Source organism: Arvicola amphibius, chromosome 13 (assembly GCF_903992535.2).
Source record: "Arvicola amphibius chromosome 13, mArvAmp1.2, whole genome shotgun sequence".
NCBI lineage: Eukaryota > Metazoa > Chordata > Mammalia > Rodentia > Cricetidae > Arvicola > Arvicola amphibius.
The window spans coordinates 20556966-20583303 of NC_052059.1; the positions used below are offsets into that span (position 1 = coordinate 20556966).

At 44.3% G+C, this 26338-nt stretch overlaps 1 protein-coding gene across 1 annotated transcript; it reads right to left on the minus strand.

Annotated features, from left to right (window-relative positions):
- Window positions 1-9373: 9373 nt before the first annotated feature.
- On the minus strand, window positions 9374-26134 carry Klf5 (Kruppel like factor 5). Its single transcript, XM_038310368.1, has 4 exons — window positions 25898-26134; window positions 22877-23750; window positions 21650-21709; window positions 9374-11034 (listed from the first exon to the last, which is right to left on the minus strand). The coding sequence occupies exons 1-4, from the start codon at window positions 26132-26134 to the stop codon at window positions 10856-10858; spliced, it is 1350 nt and encodes a 449-aa protein (XP_038166296.1). The 3' UTR covers window positions 9374-10855.
- Between the last annotated feature and the right edge of the window lie 204 nt (window positions 26135-26338).

Sequence of the window (26338 nt, forward strand, 5' to 3'; positions counted from 1 at the left end):
CATTTCCACTAGGAAGTCACTTCAACTGGTTTGTATTTTCTTTCTCCCTTTATCAAATTAATACAATAATAAGCACACTGGGCTGGAGAGTTAGCTCAGGGGTTGAAGGGCTTGCCACACAAGCATGACGAATGGAGTTCAGATACTCTGGAACCCATGTAAATTCTGGGTAGGCAAAGCACTCATCTGTAATTGCAGCCCAGAGAAGGATATAGGGGATCCTCAGAGCAGGCTAACAAGCAAGACTAGCATATGAACACGTGTGCAAATGAACCCTCACATAGTCCACCATATACATACAAAACATGCATGCACACACTCATGCACAACACATAAACACACGTGAAAATGGAAAAAGAAAACATAGCACATTATAGTCAGGTATAGTGGCACATACTTGTAATCCCAGCATTCTAGAGGCCAAGGCAGGAGGAGTACAAGTCCAAAACCTGCCTGTGGCACATAGTAATAATATATCATGTAAAATAATCATCTCCACCATCATCCTCATAAGCGCATTACAGGGTTATGGGATGGCAGGTAATGGATGTTAAATGACGAGGTGAGTTCAGAGCGCACACTATTATTGTTAGATCTAGAAAACTGCTCAGTTTTCCGATGTGATCACCAAACTACCAAGATTGCATCTCGCTGCCTGGCATCTCATTCATTTTGACCAGTGTGTTGGGGAAAATGTCTCTTTTCTGCAAGTTTTTCTGAATCACAGTGCACAGTGTGATCTTTGATAGGGTGTTGACTGTGCTTCCTGAAGTCCGTCTAGGGGCAGAGTCAAGGGGAGCAAGCGCTGGACTTTTCAAAGAGGAAAGTTCCCATCACTTTCATCTCCGTTCGCCCTCAGCCCAAGACCTGAGACACGGGTACCAGATTCCGCCACATTCCAGCCCCTCCAACTCATTACCCAGTGGGTGTCTGGCTCTGATAAAGACTCTGCCCCTGTGCTAGGATGGTATTAGTAGCGATGACTAATTCCACAGTTTCCCTCTAGATCCATGGGCATATCCTTGCTATATTATCCATGCAATACGCTCTCCAGAGGAGGTCCTTCCTACAAAGACAAAGAAGCACTCAACAAATGAACTGACTTTATGTTTATATTCCTAGATTAGCGATGCTCTCAGCCTTCATCAGAGAAGCTTCCTTGTCAAGGTGGAAGCAGCTAAGACAGATTCACAGTGGGTCAGTGTAGAGACAGTAGGTGTGTGGCCCAAGTAAGACATCTACATCATCCCCTCCAAGTCTCAGTGAGCATCACAGAAAGAGCAGGAAAGAGTCAGGAGTTGGGGAGGCATGCAGCAAAATCGTGTCCTGTGGACATGACATAGCCATTACTCTCAGGAACTCAACATCAGTCACGGTTACCCTCACAAGATTGTACAAGACCTGGCCTATCACCGCTTCATCCTGCATGGGGAAGAGCTCACGGGAGGAAGAGGCCCTGTCCGTTACCAGGGAACTACGGCAATTATTGGGTACTTGGTGGGATGGTGTTAAAGAATACACAATAAACGAGGGCCAGCAAGAAGGCTGGGCAGGTAAAGATGCTTACTGTCAAACCTGACTCACACCATGGGAAGAGAGGAACAACACACGGTGGGAGGGATCTAAGTCATCCTCCGACCTCTAGTCAATGGCATGAATGCACACACACACACACACACACACACACACACACACACGAATAAAAATAAACCTTAAATACTTACCATTAAAAAGTCTACTTGAACAGGGCTGTGGGGGCGCACGCCCTTAATCCCAGCTCTCAGGAGGCAGAGGCAGGTGAATCCCTGTGAGTTTGAGGCCAGCCTTGTCTACAAGAGCTAGTTCCAGGACAGCTAGGACTGTTACACAGGGAAACCCTGTGTCGAAAAACCAAAACCAAAACCCAAACCAAAACAACAACAAAAAAAGCCTACTTGTAGCTTGTTTGTTTCTTCATTACCATTTAATATAATATTGTTTTGGGAAGACTTAGGACACTCGTTTTACTGTTTGTTTTCTGTTTGTCCCCGCGCATCTTTGTTCCCATTCCTCTGACTTCTGTTAGGGTCTTTGAATTTTCTTTCCTCTTCAGAATTCTATTTAAATATGTTTGCTGAAGCTGGATGTGATGACACATGCCTTCAACCTTAAACTCGGGAGACAGAGGTAGACAGATCTCTGAGTTTGAAGCCATCCTCGTCTACATAGTGAGGTCAGGACAACCAGGGTTACATACAGAGATCTTGTCTAAAATAATAATAATAATAATTGTAATGATAATATTATAATAAATGATAAAAACATTAAAATTGTCTCTTGGTCTTCATGTGTGTTTGTCTATTTTGAGTTGTTGGGCTTTGTTTTGTGTTGTTCTGGGGCTACAAATGGAATTCCATGTTTACTATAATAATGTTTCTTTTGCAGTATTAGTTCATTTCCGGTTGCTGTAACAAAATGTTTCAGACTGGGTACTTTGTAAGGAAGTTTATTTGAACTGCTTGCCTATCACACACAAAGCCTTGGGGGTCTATGCCCAGCCCCATATAGCAGGGGGCATAATGGTGTACATCTAAGAGAAGGATCAAAAACTCAAAGTTATCCTTCACCTCATAGTAAGTACAAGGCAAGCCTGGGTTACATGAGGTGCTATATATGTCCGTTTAGTTCACAATTATAGAAGTTCAAGAGACAGCTTCTGTTTGGCTCCTGTGGGTCTCACGACTGAAGCATTACCATAGCAGAGGAAGCCACAGACTGGGGACAAACTAGTTTAGACGTTCCTAAGCTGACTGAGAAACCTACCTCAGTCATGTCTTATGCCATGCTTCCAGAGGCCAACCACTGCCCAACAGGCCACACCTCTCAGAGGCTGCACAGCCTTTTGGTATCTCACTGGAAACAACACATTAACGTGAATTGTGACGTCACGTTTGAACCACGTGCATACTATTCATTCTGCTTCTTGTAAACGCCTGCAGCCACAGCCACCATCCCTTGTTTACCGTTGTGAACAGAGAACCCTACAGATGATGTGGTCATTTTTTTCCTTTAGATACCAAGAAATTCTAAGCTAATAGAAAAAGATAACATTGCTAAAATATCATTTCTCGGAGGAAAACATTCTTCATAAAATGCAGAAAAGGCCTGACCATTGGCAGCTAACTCCTCATAGTACTGCTCCTTCTTATCCACAAAGAGCTGCATTAACTTGTATTATTGTTAATGTTTACTCCTTTAGACCCAACTTATCTGATGCCATCCTGGGATCATAAGCGGTTTTTAAAAAAGAAACTCGGGGGAAAAAAGCATTCATTTCATTCTTGGGCAAAGCATTATTCACTTTGCCAGTAGTTTCAAAGCCTCCCCTATATCGGGAGGAATACTTAGCATCTTCAACAAAGAAATAATTGGAATGCTGATTAGAAGATCGTCTTCAGTGCTCCACTGGCTCTTTCAATTTTATGAAAAACTCACTTGGAGGAGATTTTTACAACAACCAAAAGAGAATTGGAGACACTGACTGTATTTCCAAGGATGCCGCTGTTATGTAATTACACTAGTAGTTATACGCGTGGCTCTGTTAGGACGCTTACCGGGCATGGATCTGCTCTGGGATCCAGCCCAGGGAGCCGGCGCACACCTGTGATCCCGCACCTGGGAGGGGAAGGCAGAGGGCTCTTTGCATTGGTTTTCTTTTCTTGTTTTCTTTTTGTTGTTGCTGTTGCTTTGTTTCATTTTTCGAGACAGGGTTTCTCTGTGTAGCCCTGGTTGTTTTAGAGCTCTCTTTGCAGACCAGGATGGTCTTGAACCCAGAGCTCCACCTGCCTCTCTGCCTCCCCAGTGCTGGGACTGAAGAAGTGCTCCACCATGGTTTGGCTTTTGTTGTGTATGTGTGCAATGTGCACATACAGGTGCACACATACGTGTAGGTAGACGTGCAGAGGACAGAGATCAACCTTGGGTTCCTTCAGATGTCATCCACCAGTGTAATTTAAAAATTACACTGATTTATTTATACTTATGTGTATGTTGGAAACAGAGTAACAGGGACTCTGCGACTCACAAAGCACAGTATATTTACAGTTTGTCACCCCTACAAAGTTTGCTGACCTCTGTACATATGTATGCATAGAGAACATTTTTATTAATTCTTCAAGTAACCTCTGATTTTGACAATGGGTTGACATTCAGAGATTCAGTTAAAGACTGGGAAGGTGGCTCGGTCAGTTTTAACCATTTGCCTTCAGAATAGTGATGGTATTTCCTCAGTCCGCTCAATTCTAGTGTCCGTCCCAGATGAGAAGTGGGAAGTAAAGGAGCTTTCTTCTTGCAAGGAACTCTTTCTCGCTTTCTGGGAAGAGTAAAGGCATCTTGGGCCCAGGATTATTAGAAAATCCCGCACTGATACACGCCTATCCTACACTGGCTTGTGAAGGACATCTGGGGAGTCTTTCAGTCTTGCGATTACTGTGCTCTCTGGAGGCTTCGCAAATTTGTGACTTTATGTTCTTTTCCTTTGGCCCTTATAGTGTCTACGACAATCTTTTGTCTTTTATGTATTCTGATTGCTTCACAGTTATAGCTTTATAATATCTGAAGGCATTAGTAATGGCTTTTAAAAATTATTTTACACATATTATAGTGTGTGTGTGTGTGTGTGTGTGTGTGTGTGTGCGTGCGTGTGTGTGTGTGTATGTGTGTGTGTGTGTAGGCAGAGGAGAACTTCCAGGATCTGTTTCTTCCTTCTGCTCAACCTCTCATGGTCAGATTCATGCAGCGCGTGATTTTTACCAGCTAAGCCTGCTGACTGACCTTCTTTCCTTCTCCTCTTTTTCTTTATAACCCCTCCCATTGTTTTTTGAAGTTTCCCTAGGATTTCACTAGTGTGCCCATCATGAAACTCACTAAATAAGTAGGCTGACCTCAAATATGCAGGACTAAGAACCAATGGCACGACTAAGAGGGTGGTTGTGCTCGGTGCCAAGCCTGATTGTAGCGATAATTCATTTATGTTTTAACAAATAAAGCTTGCCTCAGATCCAAATGCAGAGCTAAGTCACTAGAGGCCAGGCGGTGGAGGCTCACACCTTTAATCCCAGTACTTGGGAGTCCCACGCTTTTAACCCCAGCACTAAGAAGGTGGAGACAGCAAGGGATATGGCTAGGCAGAGAGAGGAATATAAAGAGGGGGAGGAATTAGAAGCTCAGGGAAGTCTGAGAATTGGTAGAGACAGGAGCATCCCTTCATTCCATGGATTTGGTAGAGGTGAAATGTCTCTCTAGTGACTGGCTGTACTGCTTCTCTGATCTTTCAGCTTCCACCCCCTAATATCTGACTCTGATTTTTTTATTCATTGAGACCAGTTAGAATTCGTGCTACACCTGTGACCTGAGTTCAAGCTCCAGAAGTCATTGTGGAAGGAGAGAGTGGATTTGGATGCCTGGAATCCACCTTAAGTGGAGAAAACCAACTCCAGCAAGATTTCCCCTGACCTCCCCATGACCCATATCTCCGCAGCCCATACACACAAACAAACGAATAACTGAATGAATGACTAAAACATCTACACCGTGATAACCTTCCTGTCTCTGCTTCCTATGTGTGAGGGAGGATCACAGGCACGCACCAACATGAACAGAGTTGCTTTTCTTAATACTCACTGTGAAAGTGTTTATGAAGTAAGTTCCATGTTCTGTCACCCATAGCCCCGAGGAACTGAAAGGAAGGAGAAAACATGCCTCTCTCCCACTGATTAGATTACAGTAGAGCACTGCCTCTCACCAAAGATGGAGTCCGGTTTCCTTCAAACTAGAGAACAGACTAAATAACGGTTAAAAAAAAAAAAAAAAGTCCTCATGGAGGTACGGCTCCCGAGGAATCCAAAAGACCCTAGCAGGCTTAACTAGAGAGAGGAAACATGGTCTCGCTGGAGTGAACCGTTTCTGTACAGGCAGCCAGGGCCTGCTTGTTTAAGGAGTCCATGATGGGGGCCAGGAAGTGGTGCCCTTCTTACAAGCCGCAAGGGAAGAAGGCAATGACCAATGGAGATGACGGGACCCAACTCGGCATCAAGGGAGGGAGAATGAGCCGTAGACAGTTAAAACTCAGAGGTTGATGCATTGGAAATCAAGTCATATAGCCTCATCCTGGCCAACTGGAACCTGGTGTGTTGTTCCATGCTTTGTTTATGAAAAAACACTGGGGATATGTTGGAGCCCAGACAATTATTTAGTAGACCCAACAGTGGACAACAATTAAATTCCTTGTAGCTTTGAAAACTCATTGAGTGAACTGTCTTTTGCAAATTATATTTCCCTTAAAGACTAACAAAGCTTAAAAATCAGCAGGCTATTACGTGTTGCTTGCATTATAACCCTAGTTTCACATTATCACCTTATCAAAAATCCAACACCAAAGGCTATATCAATAACACAGCCCAAAAAGAAAAACGGACCAGCAGTAGATTTATTCAGTTGCTGCACTGGTTTAAGCCAATTCACACAGCACTGAAATGTAATTATGTTTTGAGATGTCTTTATTAACCAGTAAGAGCAGTAATACAAGAATGGGTAAATTCTTCCAATGAAGTGGTAACGGTCTCACAAAAAAATTAAAAATCTGGGGGTTCTGTTGAGATGGCTCAGTGGTTACGAGAGCTGGCTGTTCTCCTAGAGGACCCAAGTATGATTCCTGATTCCCAGCACCAACATGGCAGCTCACAACTGTCTGTAGTTCCAAGATCTGACATTCTCACGCTGACATACATGCCCTCCAATGCACTAAGAATAAATTCATTATCTCAAAAATTGAAAATCTGAAGATGAAAAGCATACAAGAAAGACTACCAGCCGGGCGGTGGTGGCGCACGCCTTTAATCCCAGCACTCGGGAGGCAGAGGCAGGCGGATCTCTGTGAGTTCGAGGCCAGCCTGGTCTACAAGAGCTAGTTCCAGGACAGGCTCTAAAAAAGCTGCAGAGAAACCCTGTCTCGAAAAACCAAAAAAAAAAAAAAAAAAAAGAAAAAAGAAAGACTACCAATCAAAGTTGGAACAATGACTCAAATACTAAAGTGTCATATATCTCTAATTACAACAGGACAGTGGCCAAGAGTGGCGGACAAGAATTCAAGCAGGTAGCTAGCACAAGGGAAAGGGTCAGTCAGTGTGGATCAAGACCTGCTTAAGAGCAGCCTATGAAGAGGAGAGAGGAACAGTTCAGTGACAGGAAGAAGCAGAAATGGCTTGTTTTGTCATTTAGGGTCAAGTTGTATTACAATGCTAGGAACTTCAATACCAATGAGCTCTGGGAACCAAATCAAGAACAAGGTTCATAGGTGGTGGCTAATTCATACAATTATAAATTACAACTATATACCCACATCCTTGTTCCCAGAAGCCAGTATCATAGTTGCTCCGTTGCTTCCCTTGAAGTCCAAGGCCTGGCTTCAATCCAGCACCTTATACATCAGGCATAGTGTAACAGGCCTTTAATTCCAGCATTGGGAGGCAGAGGCGGGCAGATCTCTGTGAGTTTGAGGCCAACCTTGTCTACAAAGTAGGTCCCAGGACAGCCAAGAACTATACAGTGAGACCTTGTCTCAAAAGACAAAAGATTTATAACAATGATAATAAAATTCTTATAATCCTACCCCCATTTTGCCTTATTATTAAAAGTATACACTAGGAACACAAAAGTAACAATAAAAAGTATACGTTAATTGATAGTTATCACAATGGATGAACTAACACCGGAACACTGGAGATTTTGTGAGTTTCCTTGGCCTTTCCTTCCTCCACCTCATTTTTTGAGTCCGGTACCTGGCCACCATGCCCAGTTCCCTCAGTCTTTACTCCATCATTGCTTTGGGTTATCAGGCCTTACCCATAGCTTCAGAGTGTCTTCCTGGCCCTGAGAGAATTTCATTGGTGCTGCCTGTTGCCTCTCATGACACAGGATATATATGTTCTAAGACAACAGGGGCAAGTCACGAAGGGCACACAGTGTCAGCACGACCTGTCACTGCTGGTGTAGAACTTGGTCCCCTGGCCCAGGTAGTGTCAACAGAGTTCTCCATTTGTAGACATCCCCTGCCCTTCTTTCCTCACAGGAGGAAGCCAGTCTTGCAAACTACGTTTGAGTACACTGGGTTCCCTTCTTAAAGATGGAGTAACTACGCGATGAATTATTCTGCATATTCTTTCATCTACTAGGTCTAGGCCTGGACATGGGGAGCTTTACTCTTGGGGTTACAACCAAATTGCACAACCAGGTTGCTACTCTGACACAGCCCTGCACTGGAGGGTTTTCTTCCATCGAGACCCTGTGTTACAAAACTCTATAGACCTACCTGGCTATTTCCTGTACCGGGCCTAGAGTTCATCATTTCTCTAAGAAGTCCCAAGTGCTCACATTAGGCATCAACACTTCACTGCTACTGGAAAAGTCACTCTGTTAGAGCAATGACTGTCACCCAACTATAAACACCCGTATGCACCACGCTATGGGTTGGAGCCCTAGCACTGGAGAAAAAAAATTACAAGTTAAAAATCCATTCCTGCTTAGGTATGGTGGCGCGAACACCTTTAATCCCAGCAGTGAACTCCAGTAAAGCCAGGTCTACATACAGGCACTGCCTCAAAAAAAAAAAAAAAAAAATCAATTCCTACTTACTTCTGATAATAGTCTCTTAAAGTAACATGAGCTTGAACTTAAGTCAGCATCTCCAACTGGCAGGGCTGAGGGTCCAGTGTGTGAGGCGCTCAGAAATGAATCAGTTCACCTTGTATTGTTTTGTTTGCTTTCATACAGGACTCATGTAGCTCAGGACAGCTGTGAACTTTGTGGCAAAGGGTAACTTTGAACTTCAGATCCTCCTGTCTCCATCAGAGTTGAGATGTGTGAGTGTGCACCTTCATTGCCTGGTTGACGCACGGCTGTGGCTGGAACCCTGGGCTTTGGGCACATTTGCTAGGCAACCCACTCTATCAACCAAGATACACACCCAGTCTGAACTTCAATTCCTAAGTAACTCCTGCTACATCTTAAAGGCGGTGTGATTCAAAGGGTTTTTCCTTTGCAGACAGGACCTCACTATGTCCTTGAATTCAGCCCTGAGAGACTGGGATTACAGGCTTGTGCCTGTGGTGCAAACAGGTCTCCGGGCTTTCTCTAAATCTTTCCAGGATTATAATGCTTATTATCGGCTATGGAAGGTAAAGAAGGCACCACAGAAATCTTTTAGGCACTTTTTATTTTCAAAAAAAAATTGTCGTTAATATATAAACATCTCATTCTCTCAAAAAATTCTACAACTATACAGCTGTTTGCTCCGATATTTGCATAGGAAATGACCACAATACAAAAATAAGGGACAAAGAAGCAAAACAGCAGCCGATTGACGCTTTTGATGTAGGTGTGTCCACGTATAAACATCTCGAAGCCTCTTACAAAACTATTTACACCGTTTGTCACCTATTTACACAGTGAAGCAACTTTTCTAACAAACAAAACTATAATTTATCAAGTTATGAAAATTGTCTTCTAAAAAAACTTACTATATTACCACAAAATAAATAATGATAAACAATATTTTAAAAACAAGAATTAAAATTTCAATTAAGACCGCTTTTGGCATTTTGCTTATGATTTCTGCCCTTTGGTTAACAGCATCAACGTCACATTCCTATGAGATTGCATATTGGTAAGCTTTCAACATATCACTGATATTAAAGGCAGACACCGAGTCAGTATTAACAGATTAACTACACAGCACTGTAATTTCAATAAAAATTACTGTGTCTCACTGGATATTACATGCAAAAATCCACATAAATTGTCATTTAACCAACAGTACTGCAGGAGCAAACATCCCAGTCAACATGAACTGCACCAGAGATTCAATGCTTTCACGAGTGCAAACAGAGCCCGAAGGTCAACAAGGACATGTGTGACAGCCACACCAGCCCTCACCCACTTCAATGATACTGTTTAAATTATGGTAAAACCTTTAATGTCTGTGTCTTCTAACTATCTTTAAGCTCTTCAGTTTAAATTCATATAAAAAAATCTTTCATATTTAAAATAAACAATCTTATTTCAATCAGAGAGCGAAATTTTACTCATTCAAATGATTATTCCCTCCCCAAAGCAATGGATTTGGTAACTTTTTTGAGAGGTATCTTAACCACAAATTCTACCTTTACATGTATTCATAGTTATTTTCAAAAGTGTGATTTCCCCCCCCCCCAAACAATCCTTAAAAACTTGTAATAAACCTATAAAGCTGATTTGCATATTTACAAAATTTTGAATAGCAAATATAGGCAACTCATATAAAAAAACAAAACAAAAACAAAACACATTTGTTCAATGGCTATTTGTGAATTGCCAGGTACACTGTGTACCTCCGCTATGGAAATAATCTAATCTCGAAGAAAAAAAAAAAAAAGTCCATGTCAAGTAAAATCTTGACAATCTGTCCGGATGCCTGTCAACTGGTTTGTTTATACTAAACAATGTCACCAATGATAGCGTGTGCAGTCTGCACAGAAACAGCATACACACCCCGTGCGCCCCCACTGGTTCCCCATGCTGAGATGTGGCTGCCTGTCTGGAGATGAAGTTTGCTGGACTAAAGCCAGCAGTGAGCATGACAGCAAGCTTCCAGGTTCTCAAAATAACCAAACACTTTGGTATGAATACAATGTATTCCCTGTGGCCTCAAATATACAAAATATACATTTCCAGTTCTTTTGTTTTTTTCTTTTCTTTTCCTCTTTTTATATATGAAGTTAGGTCTGCGGTTTAAAGGGTGGCAGAGCTGACTGCGAGGCATCGGGCCGGGTCGGCGCAGCGCTCAGTTCTGGTGTCGCTTCATGTGCAGGGCCAAGTGGTCGGAGCGGGAGAAGCTGCGGTTGCACACCCCGCACTGGAACGGCTTGGCACCCGTGTGCTTTCTGTAGTGGCGGGTCAGCTCGTCCGACCGTGCAAACCTCCAGTCACAGCCCTCCCAGGTGCACTTGTAGGGCTTCTCACCTGCGGCAAGGAAGAGACAAGGGACGTGAGGGTCTGCCGCAAGACCAAGTGCAAAGCCCGCGCCACGCTCTGAACGCCCCTCAGAACATCCTCAAGTCCTTCCATGGAGGATGCCACCTGTAACCCTCAAGAAATGGACAATCTATGCCTTTCCAAAGCTGGAGAATCAGCTGGGTGTGGGCCACCTGGCCTTTTGCAGCACTCGGTGCCAACCTGGCCTACATAGCAAGTGACAAGCAACCTAGCAATTCATTACTGAGATGGAGGTGAAGAGGGAGGCTGAAGAATGGAAATTTTAGGCAAACGCAAAATAAATCAGTGTCCCTAATTGGGAAGCCAATACATTCTTTTTTTCTTTTCCTTTTTTTTTCCTTCCAGTTTTTCGAGACAGGGTTTCTCTGTAGCTAACCAATGCATTCTTAAAGTGAGCATGTGCCTTTGGATGATGTCATCTCACAAATAAAGGTTCTCCGTGACCAAACAAAACTAATGGCGTCTGCCAGTGAGGGCGCCTGCTGCTCAGACCATGCCTTCACCACGAAGCTCATGTGCCACCGTTTAGCCTAATCCTGCTCCTGGGTCCTCAGTGTAGAGCCTGGGCCCCACAGGCTGTGTCTTTTTTTAGAAGTATCTCATGGGTTTCCAATCACTTAGGTGGGGATAAGCTTGAGCTCCTGAAGCTTCTGCCTCCACCTCCCCAGTGCTTGGACTACAGGAGTGTGCTAACACTGATCTCCTCGGTCTGCTGCCTTCATGTCCACACGAGCACACACCTTGGCGCATGCTTTGTGCAGGCTGAAGCAAAACAGAAAAGCTTTTAAAATTTCATTTCTTTATCTAAACATTTTTCCATTTGGTATTTAATAAATTCTTTAAGCAAATCAGAATCTGGTACTGATAAATCCGCACTGACCTTCTCTCCTCTCTCTCTCTCTCTCTCTCTCTCTCTGTGTGTGTGTGTGTGTGTGTGTGTGTGTGTGTGTGTGTGTGTGTGTATAGACCAAGCTGGCCTCAAAGTCAGAAATCTCCCTGCCCCTGCCTCCCTAGTGCTGGGATTGAAGGGGTGCACAACCATTACCCGGTGGGTCAGACCATTTAGATTCGTTGTTGTTGGTTTTGAGTGCCGAGACTTGAACCCGTGTCCTTCCACATGGCAGGCAAGGAAGGGCCACACTACTAAGCCCTTGTCTACACCCTAGCATTTGCTGGGACACATGGTTATTGAACTTGTGCCTTAAGTGTTGTTCCACTAAGGTTATCAAAATTTGTTCTGCAAGGTGGCACACCTTTAATCCCAGCACTCGGGAGGCAGAGGCAGGTAAATTCCAGGCTAGCCTAGTCTACATAGTGAGTTCTGGGACAGCCCGGGATATATATATATATATATATATATATATATATATATATATATATAGACCCTGTCTCCACCTTCACCCCAAATTCATCCCAGGAACAATTTGGCAATTATTCAGGCCACAAAAAGTTGTGGAATACAACAATTAAGACAAAACGGTCAGGCCTTGGGGAGCTCGGTTGATACCTAAAAATCTGGCCCAATTTCAGTTTTTTCCAGTCCTTTGCATACAGCTTGTATGATTCCTCAGGTTTTCCCAAATTCAGCCACTTAACTTCCAAAATTACTTCATATTTGTAATACAATTTGAATTTGCTATTTTAGAATTGATCCTACTTAAGATAAAGTATCTTCCTATGCAACCCCCCAAATTCCAAGCCTTTGAACACTAAACCTGGTCAAGACTGACATCAATAGTATTTGTTTCGCTGGCATTTTCATGGATAATTTCCCCCCAACTTCTTCTTAAAGGGTTTTCGTCTGGCAGACCTGAGGCAGAGAGATTGCTAATAAAGACCAGCTTGGGCTGAAAGGGAAGAAACTTGATGTAGTTCTGCCAGCAACTCCACAGCCCTTGTCTAACTTAGCGGTATCATCTTCTAGAAGCTGCGACTGCTCAGTTGAATGTTAATGTCCACACTCTGCAGCTTCCACGGCACGTGGCCAATGTACCCTTCAATGTGCCGATCGCTATTCTGACCCTAAAGTCTCGAGGAACAAAGAAGCAAAGGCCAGAACCGATGGCATGAAACTGGTCCCAAAGCATCGTACCTTTACCTAGAGGATATTCACCTTAACCTACTCTCCGCTCCCCCATCTTCTGCCTCTGATGGAAGGCATACTTAAAACTGACTCTCTTTTTGGTTCCCACCAATCCAGTTTTTAAAATGCCCATGTCAGCAAGGCCTGGTGGTAAATTCCAGGAACCCCAGTACTGGGGAGGCTGAGGCAGGGGGATTACGAGCTTGAAACTAGTTTAAACTACATACATGCTCTTTGAAAACTGTCAAGTCAAACACACATCTCCATTCTAGATTTCTCTTCCAACACAGGTGTGCGCGCGTGCGTGCGCACACATACACACACACACACACACACACAGAGTCATCTTTGGGATGGGTGAATTTGAAACCGTGTACTTTGCTCCCTCATAGTAAACTCAGCCTAGAAAGTTACGCTAACACTCAGGCTTTTAAGCAAAAGAACAGTCATTTCTCTTCCCTTTACACTCTCACAACGCTGGATTCACAGAGAGAACTCAACACTCGTGGTAACTGTAACTATCAGGCTCAGAGATGTAAATCAAACAGAAGAAAGAATTTCACACAGAAATGTCCAGTGAAAATAAATTACAGTAACAAGCATGGCTTTCCTGTTATTCGGTGGGGGAGAGATCTAATTCTGATGTTTAAATCAAGGCAAAAAAAAAAAAATCAACTTCCTCAGGAGTCCCAGTTTAAGAAGGATCATTGAAGCCTTTTGAATTTAATAATTACACACAGAGAACTAAGTTTTCAGAGTTTACTTGAGAAGCAGGGGACACTGGACTCTTTTTGTTCACTGTTTTTACTGGCTGCAAAGCAATAAACTGCACCAATATTTTGTAAAGTTGACTTTACTGATTGGTTGACACACAGTAGCCATTAAAGTTCCTAAAACATTTGGGGTTTTGCTCTCAATTTATGGGCACCTATAGCCTATTCGGCCAAGAATACCACCAGTGTCTGGAAGGGCAGTTGCCAGGGCCAAGGCTTACTATAAAAGCAAGGACAACTATCCCCCACTTGGGGCAGTTTCTATGGGATTTGTTCAAGTGTCAACACTGTTCAAGCAAAACATCGTAGAGGAAGCTGGTACCCCATTTCTGGCCTGGGAGCAGACTTGAGCCTTTTTTCCTCAGCCAGAAACACTACGGTCAGGACTTCTGGGAAAGCAAACTGACTTCCTCCAAGTTATATTTCAACAGGATAGAGCTTTCAAAAGTAATTGGATTTCTAAAGAATCTCTTTCCAATGCCACCAATTTGAAATACTTAGTTAAGCTCTTTCAGCATCCGCTGTATTTTTAAGCCCTCGGCTGCTAGCGTCAAACTGCAGAAAGGCAAAGCGAAAACAGTGGCAAGACTATGTGGTGTGGAAACCCTTCTGCTTCATCTCCCAGGGTGCACTTTCTTCCCTGCCTTAGACCTAGAAGGGACGGCTGAAGAATCCCTAACCTCTGAAAAATATGTCCAAGTTAAACACACATGCTGATAAAGCTACTAGCATACTGTCTAAACCTTAGCAAAAACACCTACCCGGAAGAGACAAGGCTTCATGGGGCCTCCAGAAGTCTGCTCTAGAGCTAGGTAATTCTCTCCTTCAGCTCTCAAAGCAGCTCCACAAGTTAGAAGCTGAGCAATGGGCTCCACATTAAGAGCCCTGGCCTGCACTTTCTCTAATACCCCACTTAAGTCTTCATTAGCAAACACTGTTATACCCTTTCGATGATTCAAGAAGTGAATACATACGTGTTCACTCAGATTATACAGTCTCTCGTGAGAATGGGATAGCTAATGGACTCAGAGGCCCTTAAAGCCTGGCCTGTGAGAGGCGCAGGGTACTCTGTAGCTAGACAGAGCCTCATCTAGGAGACTCTGAAGGCTGTTCCATCTCCAGATGTAACCTTAATGAGGTTTCTTCCACTGGGCTCAAGAACACTTTGACAACTTTTCAAAAACAGCCTCCAGCCGGGCGGTGGTGGCGCACGCCTTTAATCCCAGCACTCGGGAGGCAGAGGCAGGCGGATCTCTGTGAGTTCGAGGCCAGCCTGGTCTACAAGAGTTAGTTCCAGGACAGGCTCTAAAAAAGCTGCAGAGAAACCCTGTCTCGAAAAACCAAAAAAGAAAAAAAAGAAAAAAAAAAAAAAAAAAAACCAGCCTCCGCAAGATCTGATGAACAGATTTTAAAGATGACCTTTCTCCAGGCAGTGCTAGTACACGCCTTTAATCCTAACACCTGAGAGGCAGAGGCAGGCAGATCTCTGTGGATTCAAGGCCAGCCTGGCCCTCCCTAGGGAAACCAAAGACTTCTGAACCCACAATAGAATGGGAGGTTTCTCTGCTCTGTTGAACAGATTCAATAGTCGCATACCAAGGTCCTTTACTAGAAAGTTCTACGTAGACTGTTGTGGCAAAGGAAATAAGGCAGCCGTAAGGTTTATTACAGTAAATTTATCTATGTTTCCTTGTCCGTGTTGAAAAGTCAGTCTAATCAATATAATAAAGATAAAAGCCCCAAACTACCAGAACTGAAACCAATGTTAAGAGGACACCACCTGCACTATTGCATGATAGATAATTAGGTCCCTAACAATAACTGCCCTCCCTACCACAGACTTGCGGGTATTCACTTCTAAAACAGACTTAAGACCAGATTTGCTTCTAATAAGTAAAAGGGGAAAACAGAAACCATTGAAGGAATCATGGAAACTAGCATTTACATATCTGAGAGAAGTGTCAGGGATTTGGACTCATTGACTTTTTTTTATTTACTACAGACAACCCTGCCAGTACTTTTCCATGAAGAGATTTTAGTGCCCTCACCATATAAGCGGACTTTAACAGGGACTAGGGATGCGCCTCAGCGGTACAGACTGTGCACAGGGTGGTGGGCTCAGTCTCCGGGATCGAATGTACTTGAACTCTTTAATGCGGCCCTGGGCAGGGAGGCAAGAGTGTGTGTGTGTGGGGGGGGGGGGGTCTGTATGTTGTGTTCCTGGCTGCCCCTTTGTTCTGCACTCCTCCGCGACTGCCTCTTTGAAAACAATGTTTCACCCAAGTCTGAGCAGTTATTTTCATAATGAAGATGAGGGCAGTGGGGAAGCTGGTGTGAGGTTCGGGACCACCATCAACCATATGCAGATGACAACTCTTCTTCGAGTGTCTTCGGGATAAAAGATTAGAATCCCTTATCCTGGAGGTCAGCAGGATAGATTCTCTGCAAACAAATTTCCGATTATAGAACTGGAACAGCCCCCATAGTTCTGCAAGGTCACAGTGCTGGTCACAAGCACCAAGGGGTCTTATTCGGGGACCACAGGGCATCCATGTGCTGGAGCAAAGAACGGAGCGTGACCTTGCTGTGGGGACTGAGGGACAGGCAGAGTGGATCCTACACTGGACGATTTCTCAGCCTCAACAAGAGCTCAGAGTTGACATGAAGCAACAGTTCTTAAAGCCCCTGACAAAAAGATGCCACTCTGGATTGGTTCTTTTTATTAAGGTCCCAAACTAACTTCAAACAAAAACGCCTAAATGTCAGTGAAAGGGTTTCGTCCTTTCGTGCGCCCAGCTCTTCCGCTGGCTCCCCTGCCCAGTAGCCCACCTGCTTCTTTATGAAGTAGTCAAAGGGAATTCATTCTTCATGGATGTTTTTAGGCAAAACAAACAAAAAAAACTAGCCACTCTGTGCTTCTAAAGCAGTTCCTGGCCCTTAGACTAGTTAGGTATCCACGAATATGAACCGCCCAGGCAGACGAGAGTCATTTCCCCTCAAGTAGGACGTGACTTTTGTTTCTAATCTTTCACCAGAAAAGATGTGGGCCATCAGGTAGAACTAAAAATACTCGGCAAAGGAAAATTCCTGGGTAATTAAAATATATATTTTTAAATACTGTGCTCTGCGTTCCTCCAGCCCTCACGCGGCTGACTGCCTCTCTCTCAATTTCAACAACTGTATTTCATCTACGTAGGAACTCTCCTCCCACTAGTTTAAAAACTAAAGGGTAAAATGAGATTAATTCTTTGGATTCTTCAGAAAACCAGTGAAAAAAAAATCTGCTGAATTAAATTATACTTCTTAACCTTTGATAAGCTTCATCATCCTGAAACAATGTTTGATCAATTTCCTATGTAAATGTTTTTCAGATGAAAAGAACTCGTCCCTGAAGGGAAGTTTAGTCTTCTTGGTGAGTCATTAAAAAGAAATTGTTTCTAAGCTTTCATGCTCATCAGTACCTTTCCTGGGGTCTAAACCAACAATCCTGTAAGCCACTACTCAAAAAAAAGGCTGTAAAGTCAATGTAAAAAATAAATTTCAAAGCTCCAAGTGAACCAGAACACTGAAATACTAACACTGTGAAGCTTTCCAATGTGCTGTTTTTAAATACATGAAAATCACTAGATACTGTATGTACAAAATATTTCCCTCATGCAAATGTATCCTGACACAACAGGTTAGGAATCCAACTAATGTCCATCTCGTCCAGATCCAACCCGTATGACCTCCAACATCCACTACGGCCTGAAATGAATCCTTCCTGGTTCTTGTTTACTGCCTTTCACCCCTTTCCACAGGGTAGCCTAGAGTTCTTCAGTGGAGGAAAAAAAAAAAAAAATGCCTGTACTAAAAACATCTCGGATGCCAACAGTATCAAGACTGTGTCTGATAGAGCCTGTGGAAATTAAGTTCCCAGCAAAGACAGGGACCCTCAGTGGCCCACGTCAAACTTAGAAACTAAAGCAGAAGCCAAAATTGTGTACTTTTAAAAGCACACGTGGAAGGAAGCCTGGTCTACAGAGTGAGTTTCGGGACAGCCGGAGCTACAGAGAAACCCTGTGTGTGTGTGTGTGTATGGGGGGGGGGGGCGCGGGGAGGGGACACACGTGGAAACATCTTACAAATCAATGTCACTAGATAATCTGTTTTCCACAGCATGTTAAGGGACAAGGTGGGGACTTGCCCTGTCACACTGAGGGACAGGTTACAGTCCATCCTCATCAGGAGATCTCGAATACAGTACTCAAAAGAGTCCCCTGTGCTCTTGCTCTTGTTTCCACGTTGGTTGTGGGAATTTATAATTGCCCCTTTTCTTTTCCAACCCCTGGCCAGCCAAACTGTGCTTGGCCGCTCCCAGGTGGTTAATACAACTGCTCATTCTATATATGCCCTGCTGCAGAGAGCCAAGGCTGAACAGTGGAATTCTACTGTCTTCCTAATGGAATTCTGTGACGGAGTCTGGGGTGTAGCTCATTGCTAAGACAGCCTAGAACGTAGAAAGTTCTCTTTTAAAACCAGTACTGAGCATATGAACACAGGAACAATAAGCCGTTTACAGAAGACAGTTTCTCTATCTTGGTGGCTTACGAGCACAGAATTAGGCTAGGCGTTATTTGAAAGGTGGTCAGGTGAAGACGGTGGCACTGTGTCTCTCCCTTGTAAACATCACAAGGCCTAAGAATTTCAATGAAATGTTCTCTTAAGTGCTATTCAAAATACAAATATTTTGATTTGGGAATAGACCGCTTACTAGCCCTGTTGCCTAGAAGCAGCCCTAACTATTTCTAAACAGAAGCATATTAATGTGTGCACATGCATCACAGACACCATTAACAAGCACCCACTCACCCACATAAAGGATGCCTATGAGCCCACAAGCGTGCTGTCCCACGTACAGATAAACACAGATAGTTATGTCTCAGATCTTGTCTGACCATACACAGTAGCACTTTAAGTTCTTGTATGCGAGTTTCTCTCTAAAGACATCCAAGTCCTCAAACTTAGAAACCTTGACTTCTATGATACTTGGGACTCCAAATGCAGACTGGTGTTTTACTGTTGTCCTGGTTTAGGAATAGCTGTGCTGCGTGTCAGGGTATTTGGTTAGATTCACTCTGTGACCCAGGTTAAACCCTACCTGGAACCCCAGAAATAAGTCATTAAATAGAGCATTGAGGAAAGTTGTTTAATTGCTTATATCGGTTGAGACATATGGTAACTTGACATCTAAAAGCAACTCCAATTACTTTCTGCGGAAATGCAGGGGTGCTTCGTTCTGCCAGCAACCATTAGAGAAGCATCTTTTGTCAAATACGCAACACTGCCATATAGTTTTCGAAGTCCCCTAACAAGTTTTCCAAGTGGGAGGAAATGGGACAGAAAGAAAAGCAAGACAAGGTAATAAATCACAGATTCTATTCAGAAAAAAAAAAAAAAAGCAAAACTGTTTCCTCTGCCTGGGCATTACAAGGAAAAGGAACAAAACAGCACACTAGTATCTGCTGGCTGTCTGTGCACTCACTGGACAGGAGCAGAGGAAGGGAGGAGACAACGGCAGCCAGCGAACAGGTAATTTTAAGAGGCATTGTCTAGAAACTAGAAATGAGGAGAAAGCCTCAATGCTCTATGATTACCTAAGAACGGGTTTAGCCAGATGAGCAAGTCTGTTACAAACCCTCCCCAAGGCATTTGAAAGACTATCAAACAAAACTTTATTAAATGACATTACATGGTCTTACTTATTAGACGTTTAAGGCCACGATATTTATCATCAAGTGAAAAAGTCCCCGCATGGGACCCTAACTAGGCCTAGATCCTCTGTCTCAGTTTGCTCTTTTATTAGCACAGGCATTGTTCAGACTACCCACTATTAAATTTCTTTGCCAGCAGGTCAAGTTCCAGGATACCAGGTACAAGCATTCAGAGCAGTAAACCCCGACAGGGGTGGAAAGGCTATTTAGATATGGCCTGACGACATCCCTCCAATAAGCAGTTGATTACTTCGTTATGTGCAATTGCACACTTCTTTTATTATGGGACTTTAACCTCGAAAATACATTCCCTCCTCCTTATCTCCCATTTCAAGGACTTCTGATGAGAGACCAAGAGGAGAAAGGAGGGGGGGAGAGAGAGAGAGAGAGAGAGAGGAGAGAGAGAGAGAGAGAGAGAGAGAGAGAGAGAGAGAGAGAGAGAGAGAACAATAGCTCAAATGTTTCTAAGCTAGTTCTATTTCCCCTTGACCAAAAGCTCAGTGTTTCCCTAATACAACAGCAGTCTGGAAATCAGATATTTTAGTTTTTTGGTGTTTTTTTTCTTTCTTTCTTTTCTTTTTCTATTTCTACGTGGAATCTTCTGGCATGTATCAACTGTATTTTGGAAATTTAAGATTAGACTTTCTTATCACGTGCTGGATTATTCTGTTTGCGATTACCTGCAAAAAAAATAACCTCAGGCCAAAACAATCCATTCCTATCACAGATAAACCCAGGAGCCACCATTTCTCGGAAAGGCCTGGTATCTAGCACATTGTCGACAGTACCATTTGGGTTTCAAGAAGTGTTTAGCATTCAGATATCGAGCACACAAACGTCTGCAACCGCCCCCTCTCAGGGCTCCAGTTCGGGCACTGACCTTTGTTTCAAGGCTTTTATTTTTTAATGCAGCAGTTACAGATAACTACTTCATTTATCAAAACTCAATTTCCATAGTAACATCTAGCCTAGGGAGATTCAAGTCCTCACACTAATCCAACAACCCATTCAAAGGAACTGTTGAATACTTTGGTTTCCATAGCAATGATGGAATAATACATTTTGCTAGGTCACTGCTTTTATTAGCAAACTTATTCTTTGAACTTCAGGTAAGGAGGCTGTCTTTGAGGAAAAACTGCAGCCACTTTTATCTGTTTTCTTCCTTTAGGGCTTTTTTTTTTTTTAAAGAAAATTACAATAGTAACATTATCCAGACACTTGAAAATATTATGGGTATGTGGAGCCCTTTAATAAAGCACGCTACCAAATTTCAGGTTAAACGTGTTTTTGATATGAGGTTTCAAAATTAATAGCTCCCACAAAGGGCTGCTGTGAATTTAACAAAACAAATCATTATAAAATTAGAGACTAAACTCAAAAGCATCTTCATCCAAGGGTGAAACGGAAGACTCAAGATGAGGATTCTCAACCCAGTAAGGGCTGAGGTTGGGTGTGGAGTAATGTCTCAACTATCGCCCTTCACTCTGACCACCCTACTTTAATACCCTGCAGATTTCAGGCCTGTGTTTCAGACACAGCAAATACGCCAAACACAAATATTTGAAGCCACCGGTGTTAAGTACTGCCGCTTAACATGCTAAGTGGAAAAGTTTTTTTTTAGTTTAAAAGGGCTTTATTAAAGCAAGATGATTTACCAAGAATTTTTCCTTCTTTCAAGACAGAAATAAGCATTGCCATTAAAGTTTTAAAATCCATTAGTAAACACTGTTTACGTTCTGGGGGGTCATTAATTCTCCAGGAGGTGACAGGGCAAGGTCTCACTGAGGGAACCTCAGCTTGCCTGGAACCAGGCTTTCTTGGGGAACTGAATTTTGAGCCAAGCCCTTGGTGAAAAGGTAGGCCATTAAAACAGTCGACAGAAAGAAGAGATCCAACACGTGTTGGCTTTTAAAAGGGTGAATGCCACTTAGGCTATTTACACAACTCGCGGAATTAGCAAGAAAATTACCTACCCGTGTGAGTCCTCAGGTGAGCTTTCAAATGAGACGACTTTGTATAAACTTTAGTGCAACCTGAAATAAAGGAACAGAGGAAGAGCAGCTTGTCAGTTCCAGGGCCTTGGGAAACCTTTACATCTGATGATTCCGTGCTTAAAATCTGGCTTTAAAGATGAACTCTCTTGTGCTAGACACAACACTGGAAGCTTCGGTTAAGCAATTTCAAGGCGCACTCCCCCATGATCTTATGAGAAGGTAGAGGGAGGTGATCCGACCTATGTATCACGTTGGGAGCATCGAACATGGGCAATCCAGTCGAGGAACAAATGGGAAACGTGTGCTTTTTACTCTAACACAAGCTTCAGTGGCTTGAGTTGTCCCAGTCTTTAGATCTTTAACTTAGTGGATGTGGTGCTGACCATGTAAGTCGTTATCCAAGATGACTATAACTTTCCACACTCCTATTTTGGTTTTTTTTTTTTTTGTTCATTTAGCATGTCACGCCACATCACGCACCATAGTCAGTAAACTGTGTCCTATATTAATCATAAACTCGCTTACGCCAGCAACTTGGGAGATATATTTATTACCGTCAAATTATATTTTGGGTCACGTATCTCATTCGAGAATGTGTACACACTAACGGAACAACTCTTCCTCCAATCTGTCCTGCGAGCGAGCAGCCTTGTACTTGCTAAGAGGGACCCGCACCCTGAACTTCGTTACCACGCTATTGCCTCTCACCCTACTCAATCTCCAGGAGACTTTTTGGAATTGAATGACACAATTTTAGACTAAATGAAACCCAAATTTTATTTACTACTAAAGAGAAAGAAATCCAAGTTAACTTATTCCCTAGAATGCTCTAACCATTAAAAAAAAATTTTGTGGAAATTGTTATTTAAGAGTCAGGATCTTGCTATGTAGCTCAGGCTAGTCCGAATGTGTAATCTTCCTGCCTCAGCCTCACTGCTGGGATTAAAGGCATGGGCCATCTCTGACTACATAAGACATAAATACATAAGACAAGTAATAGACTTATTACCTAAGTACACACCAGCATAAAATGCAGGACTAGAACACTAAGAGAAACTAGGTGACTTATTTTTAAAAGTCAAATACACTGTTGCTATATATTTTCATAGGTTCAAAACGGTGCGAACATATGTGCACGCACACGAAAGCACTTGAGCACACCCAACATAAAACACGGGCCATGCTGCAAGCACACGGACCACATACCGGGGTAATCGCAGTAGTGGATACGTCTTTTCTCCAGATCGGGGTTACTCCTCCTGTTGTATCTGACGGGTTGGATACTCGGTGAATTAACTGGCAGACTGGCGGGTAAATTCGGATTGTGAATTGCCAGTTTAGAAGCAATCGTAGCAGCATAGGATGGAGGCGGAGTTAAATTCTGGAGCATCTCGGCTTGTCTATCGGGACTCCCAGGCTCTGAGCTTGGTGGTGACGGGGGAAAGTAGGTGGCCTGCTGTGGAAGAAACTGACTTGGCATGGTGTATGTGCAAGGGGGCATGCCCTGGAACTGTTTCATTGTAGTCTGCGGGACAGCAGAAGTGTGTGTGTTGAGGCCTGCCATGGCGGCTGACATAGAAACATTCAGGGTGTCCATTACTGCCGTCTGGTTTGTAGAACTGGGCATGTCTAGATCCGGTGTATTCAATAGCTGGTACAGGTGGCCCTGCTGGGAAGGGACAGAGAGATGAAGATCTGGGGTAGACAGTTCTTGTTTGATGAAGATGTTGTTCACCTCTGGAGCTGTGGTTTGGTGGGAACTGAATATACTGGTGAACTCAGGGAGGGCCTGGGTCGGGGCTGGAGGAGGAGCTGTCGTCTCACTCTGGTGGCTGAAAATGGTAACAGGTTCGGTCTTGATTTGTGTCACGCATGGTCTCTGGGATTTGTAGAGGCCAGTTCTCAGGTGAGTGATGTCGGGGAGGAAGACGTTCATGTTGATACTGTAAGGTAAGCCTTCACTGTCGGTGAAGAACTGGTCTACCACGGAAGCGCTGTCTCGCCGGTACTTCTTAGGCTCGGGAATGATTGGAACTGGAGGGAGCTGAGGTGTCAGGTACTTCTCCATTTCACATCTCGTCTACAAAAGAGGCGGCACACGGACACAGTGAATCCACCGATTCATTCAGGAAGCACAAATAAACAGCACTCACTAAAAACTCCCAACACCAATACGGGGGCCAAGTCCTAAGAGTTGCTTATAAACAGAAGAGTTTATTTTGTCAATTGTGTAATTATTGGTTAACCAAAAGTCTGTATGATATGTCTTTAGTAAAATCACTCCCCCAAATCATTCCCAGACAAAAGTGAAAGAGAGGCGGGGGGGGGGGGGGGGAGGCGAAGACAAACAGTATTCCCTTCTGATGCAATCAAGTCTCACCCCAGCCCAAGAAGGCTAAATCTGCAGTTAGAGTACAGTACCAGAGTATTGTCAAGCTGCCTCAATTCTGTTCATGTCCGTTACATTTAACAGGCTTTATCTGAAAACTAAAATCTTTTAAAATCTTAAAAATAGTATTTCAAAGGGCTTTTATGTGGGCAGAGTTAGGTATCTCACGTCTGTCTAACATAAAATGTTTTCTGGCCATTTCAGTACCTTTTTTGATTAATAAAAATTTCAGCGTTTGGAGCAAACCCTCGTCTGCACTAAAACCAAACAATTACAGATTCAACACTGGATGTAAATGTTGGTTCTAACCAGCAGATTCGGTAATTGGTTAATGTAATAATGAAATGTTCCTATTCATATCCCTATCTAAAACAGATCTTTAATTATCAAGGAGAAAATCACTCCCTTGGTAGACTGGTGCTAAGACGCCCGTGGGTGGGGAGGCTGCTGGATTGCCAACACAGTCATCAGCAAAACATTTATCATGTCCTTTCCGTGGGCCAATGCTACATTCCCCCTTCCTCTGTAAAAAGCGCAGTCATCCCGTACCCTCTTGCTATCTCCTAAGAGACAACTGCTGGAGCAAAAGAGCCAAATATTCCCCCCAGGCCCTGATTGTTTAAGAACGCCTGGTCTTTTCCCAGCTCTCTTCTTCCCTTCCAACAGAACAAAAGCTTAATTTCTCCCAATTTCTCTTGACATTGAAAACCAAGTTAGAAAAAAAATAACAAAGCCCAACTAAATGAAATAGTTCATTTAACAATAAACCACTGCACCCCAATCGGCGAAAAAGAGTGGTATTTCTGCTTCTAAATTTCAAAAGAATTTCATCTCGGACCTCAGATTATTAGGATCTGGTTGTGGACGAGAACAGGACGGGATTTCCCGGATATGCACGACTTAAAAATAAAGATTCATGCTCAAGCCATGTGAGTCACATCTGACAAATGCCACTGTCCTCTCAAAGCACGACGACACTGGCAGACCCCGCGAAACAGGCGCTGGGTGCAAACACACAATACAGCAAGAGGCTATTAAACCAAGCGTCTTGAAATAAACCGAACTAAAACCCTTTCGTGCACTGTGCTCCCGCGGCGGTTAGTGGTTTCTGATTTTAGCTCTTCCAGCTGTTTGCATGTGGGTCTGTTTCCAATTTTTTTTTCCTTGGGACTAGCTGAAAGTCCCGGGAAGTTTTTTCTGGGCTATATGACTCCCGTGCGTGGGCGAAAGAAACAGGCGCTTGCTCTAATTCGGCTGCTGGGCAAGTGTAACAGCCAACTGCCAGCTTTCAACGCGACTCCGGGAGGAAATTTACGCGCACACTAAAACAACACCCCTGGCCTTTTGGGGCGCGTGTTTCTTTTTAAGGAAAAAAGCAGTATTCTGATACAACCTTAGATCCTCTGAGTCTAGCTTCCCAAACGGGCCTTACAATCCATTCTAAAGTGAGCCACAGGGGTATGAAACCCCAGTACTCCTATCCGCATTTCGACTTCATCCCAGAGGACGTAGGCAGGTGGACTTCCTAGGCCAGGGCCATCAGGAGAGAGCATCAAGGTGAAACAATTCAAGTCAAATTGAGTGTGGACACAAGCTTCCATTCCCACGCAAGAAAACAGACAAGGTGCGCGCGAGTACCTATGGGCCGATCCGGGTGGACCCCCGCCTCGCTCCCCCATCCACTCCGTGGCGCCCCGTCTGGGAGCGCAGGGCGGGGCTGCCCACCCGGGCACCGGCTCCCGCGCGCCCCAGCCTGGAGCGGCCCCTGTCGCCCGCGCCTCGCAGTGGCGGGACACGCCCGAGCCCGGGCAGGGAGGCCGGTCGGCCGCTCCGCTTACCTGGACCAGCTCCTCCGAGGGCAGCCGCGGGCCGGCGGCTGGCGGCGGCGCGGGCTGCGCAGGCGGGTGGTGGTGCGCGTGTTTCAGATCGTCTCCGGGGAAGAGCGCCGCGTCGCGGGCCGGGTTCGCAGCGCCCAGCACCGGCTTGAGCTGCGCGAACACCGGCTCGTCCTGCGTGGCCGGCGGCTGGGGCACGGGTCCCAGGCGGGCGCTCATGGTCAGCACCCGCGTGGCCATGGGCGGTCAAGGGGGGCTACAGGCGCGGGGCACGGGGCGATCGCGATTCCCACCTCGCCCGGGCTGGCTCGGGACGGCGGACTCGGCGCGGGGGCCGCTGCGGGGAGACCCTTGGGCCGGCGGCCAGCGGCTCACGAAGGCGGGCACGTAGATCGGGACTCCTGGGCTCGGCCACGCGTCACCGCCGAGGTCCTCCGGCCGCCA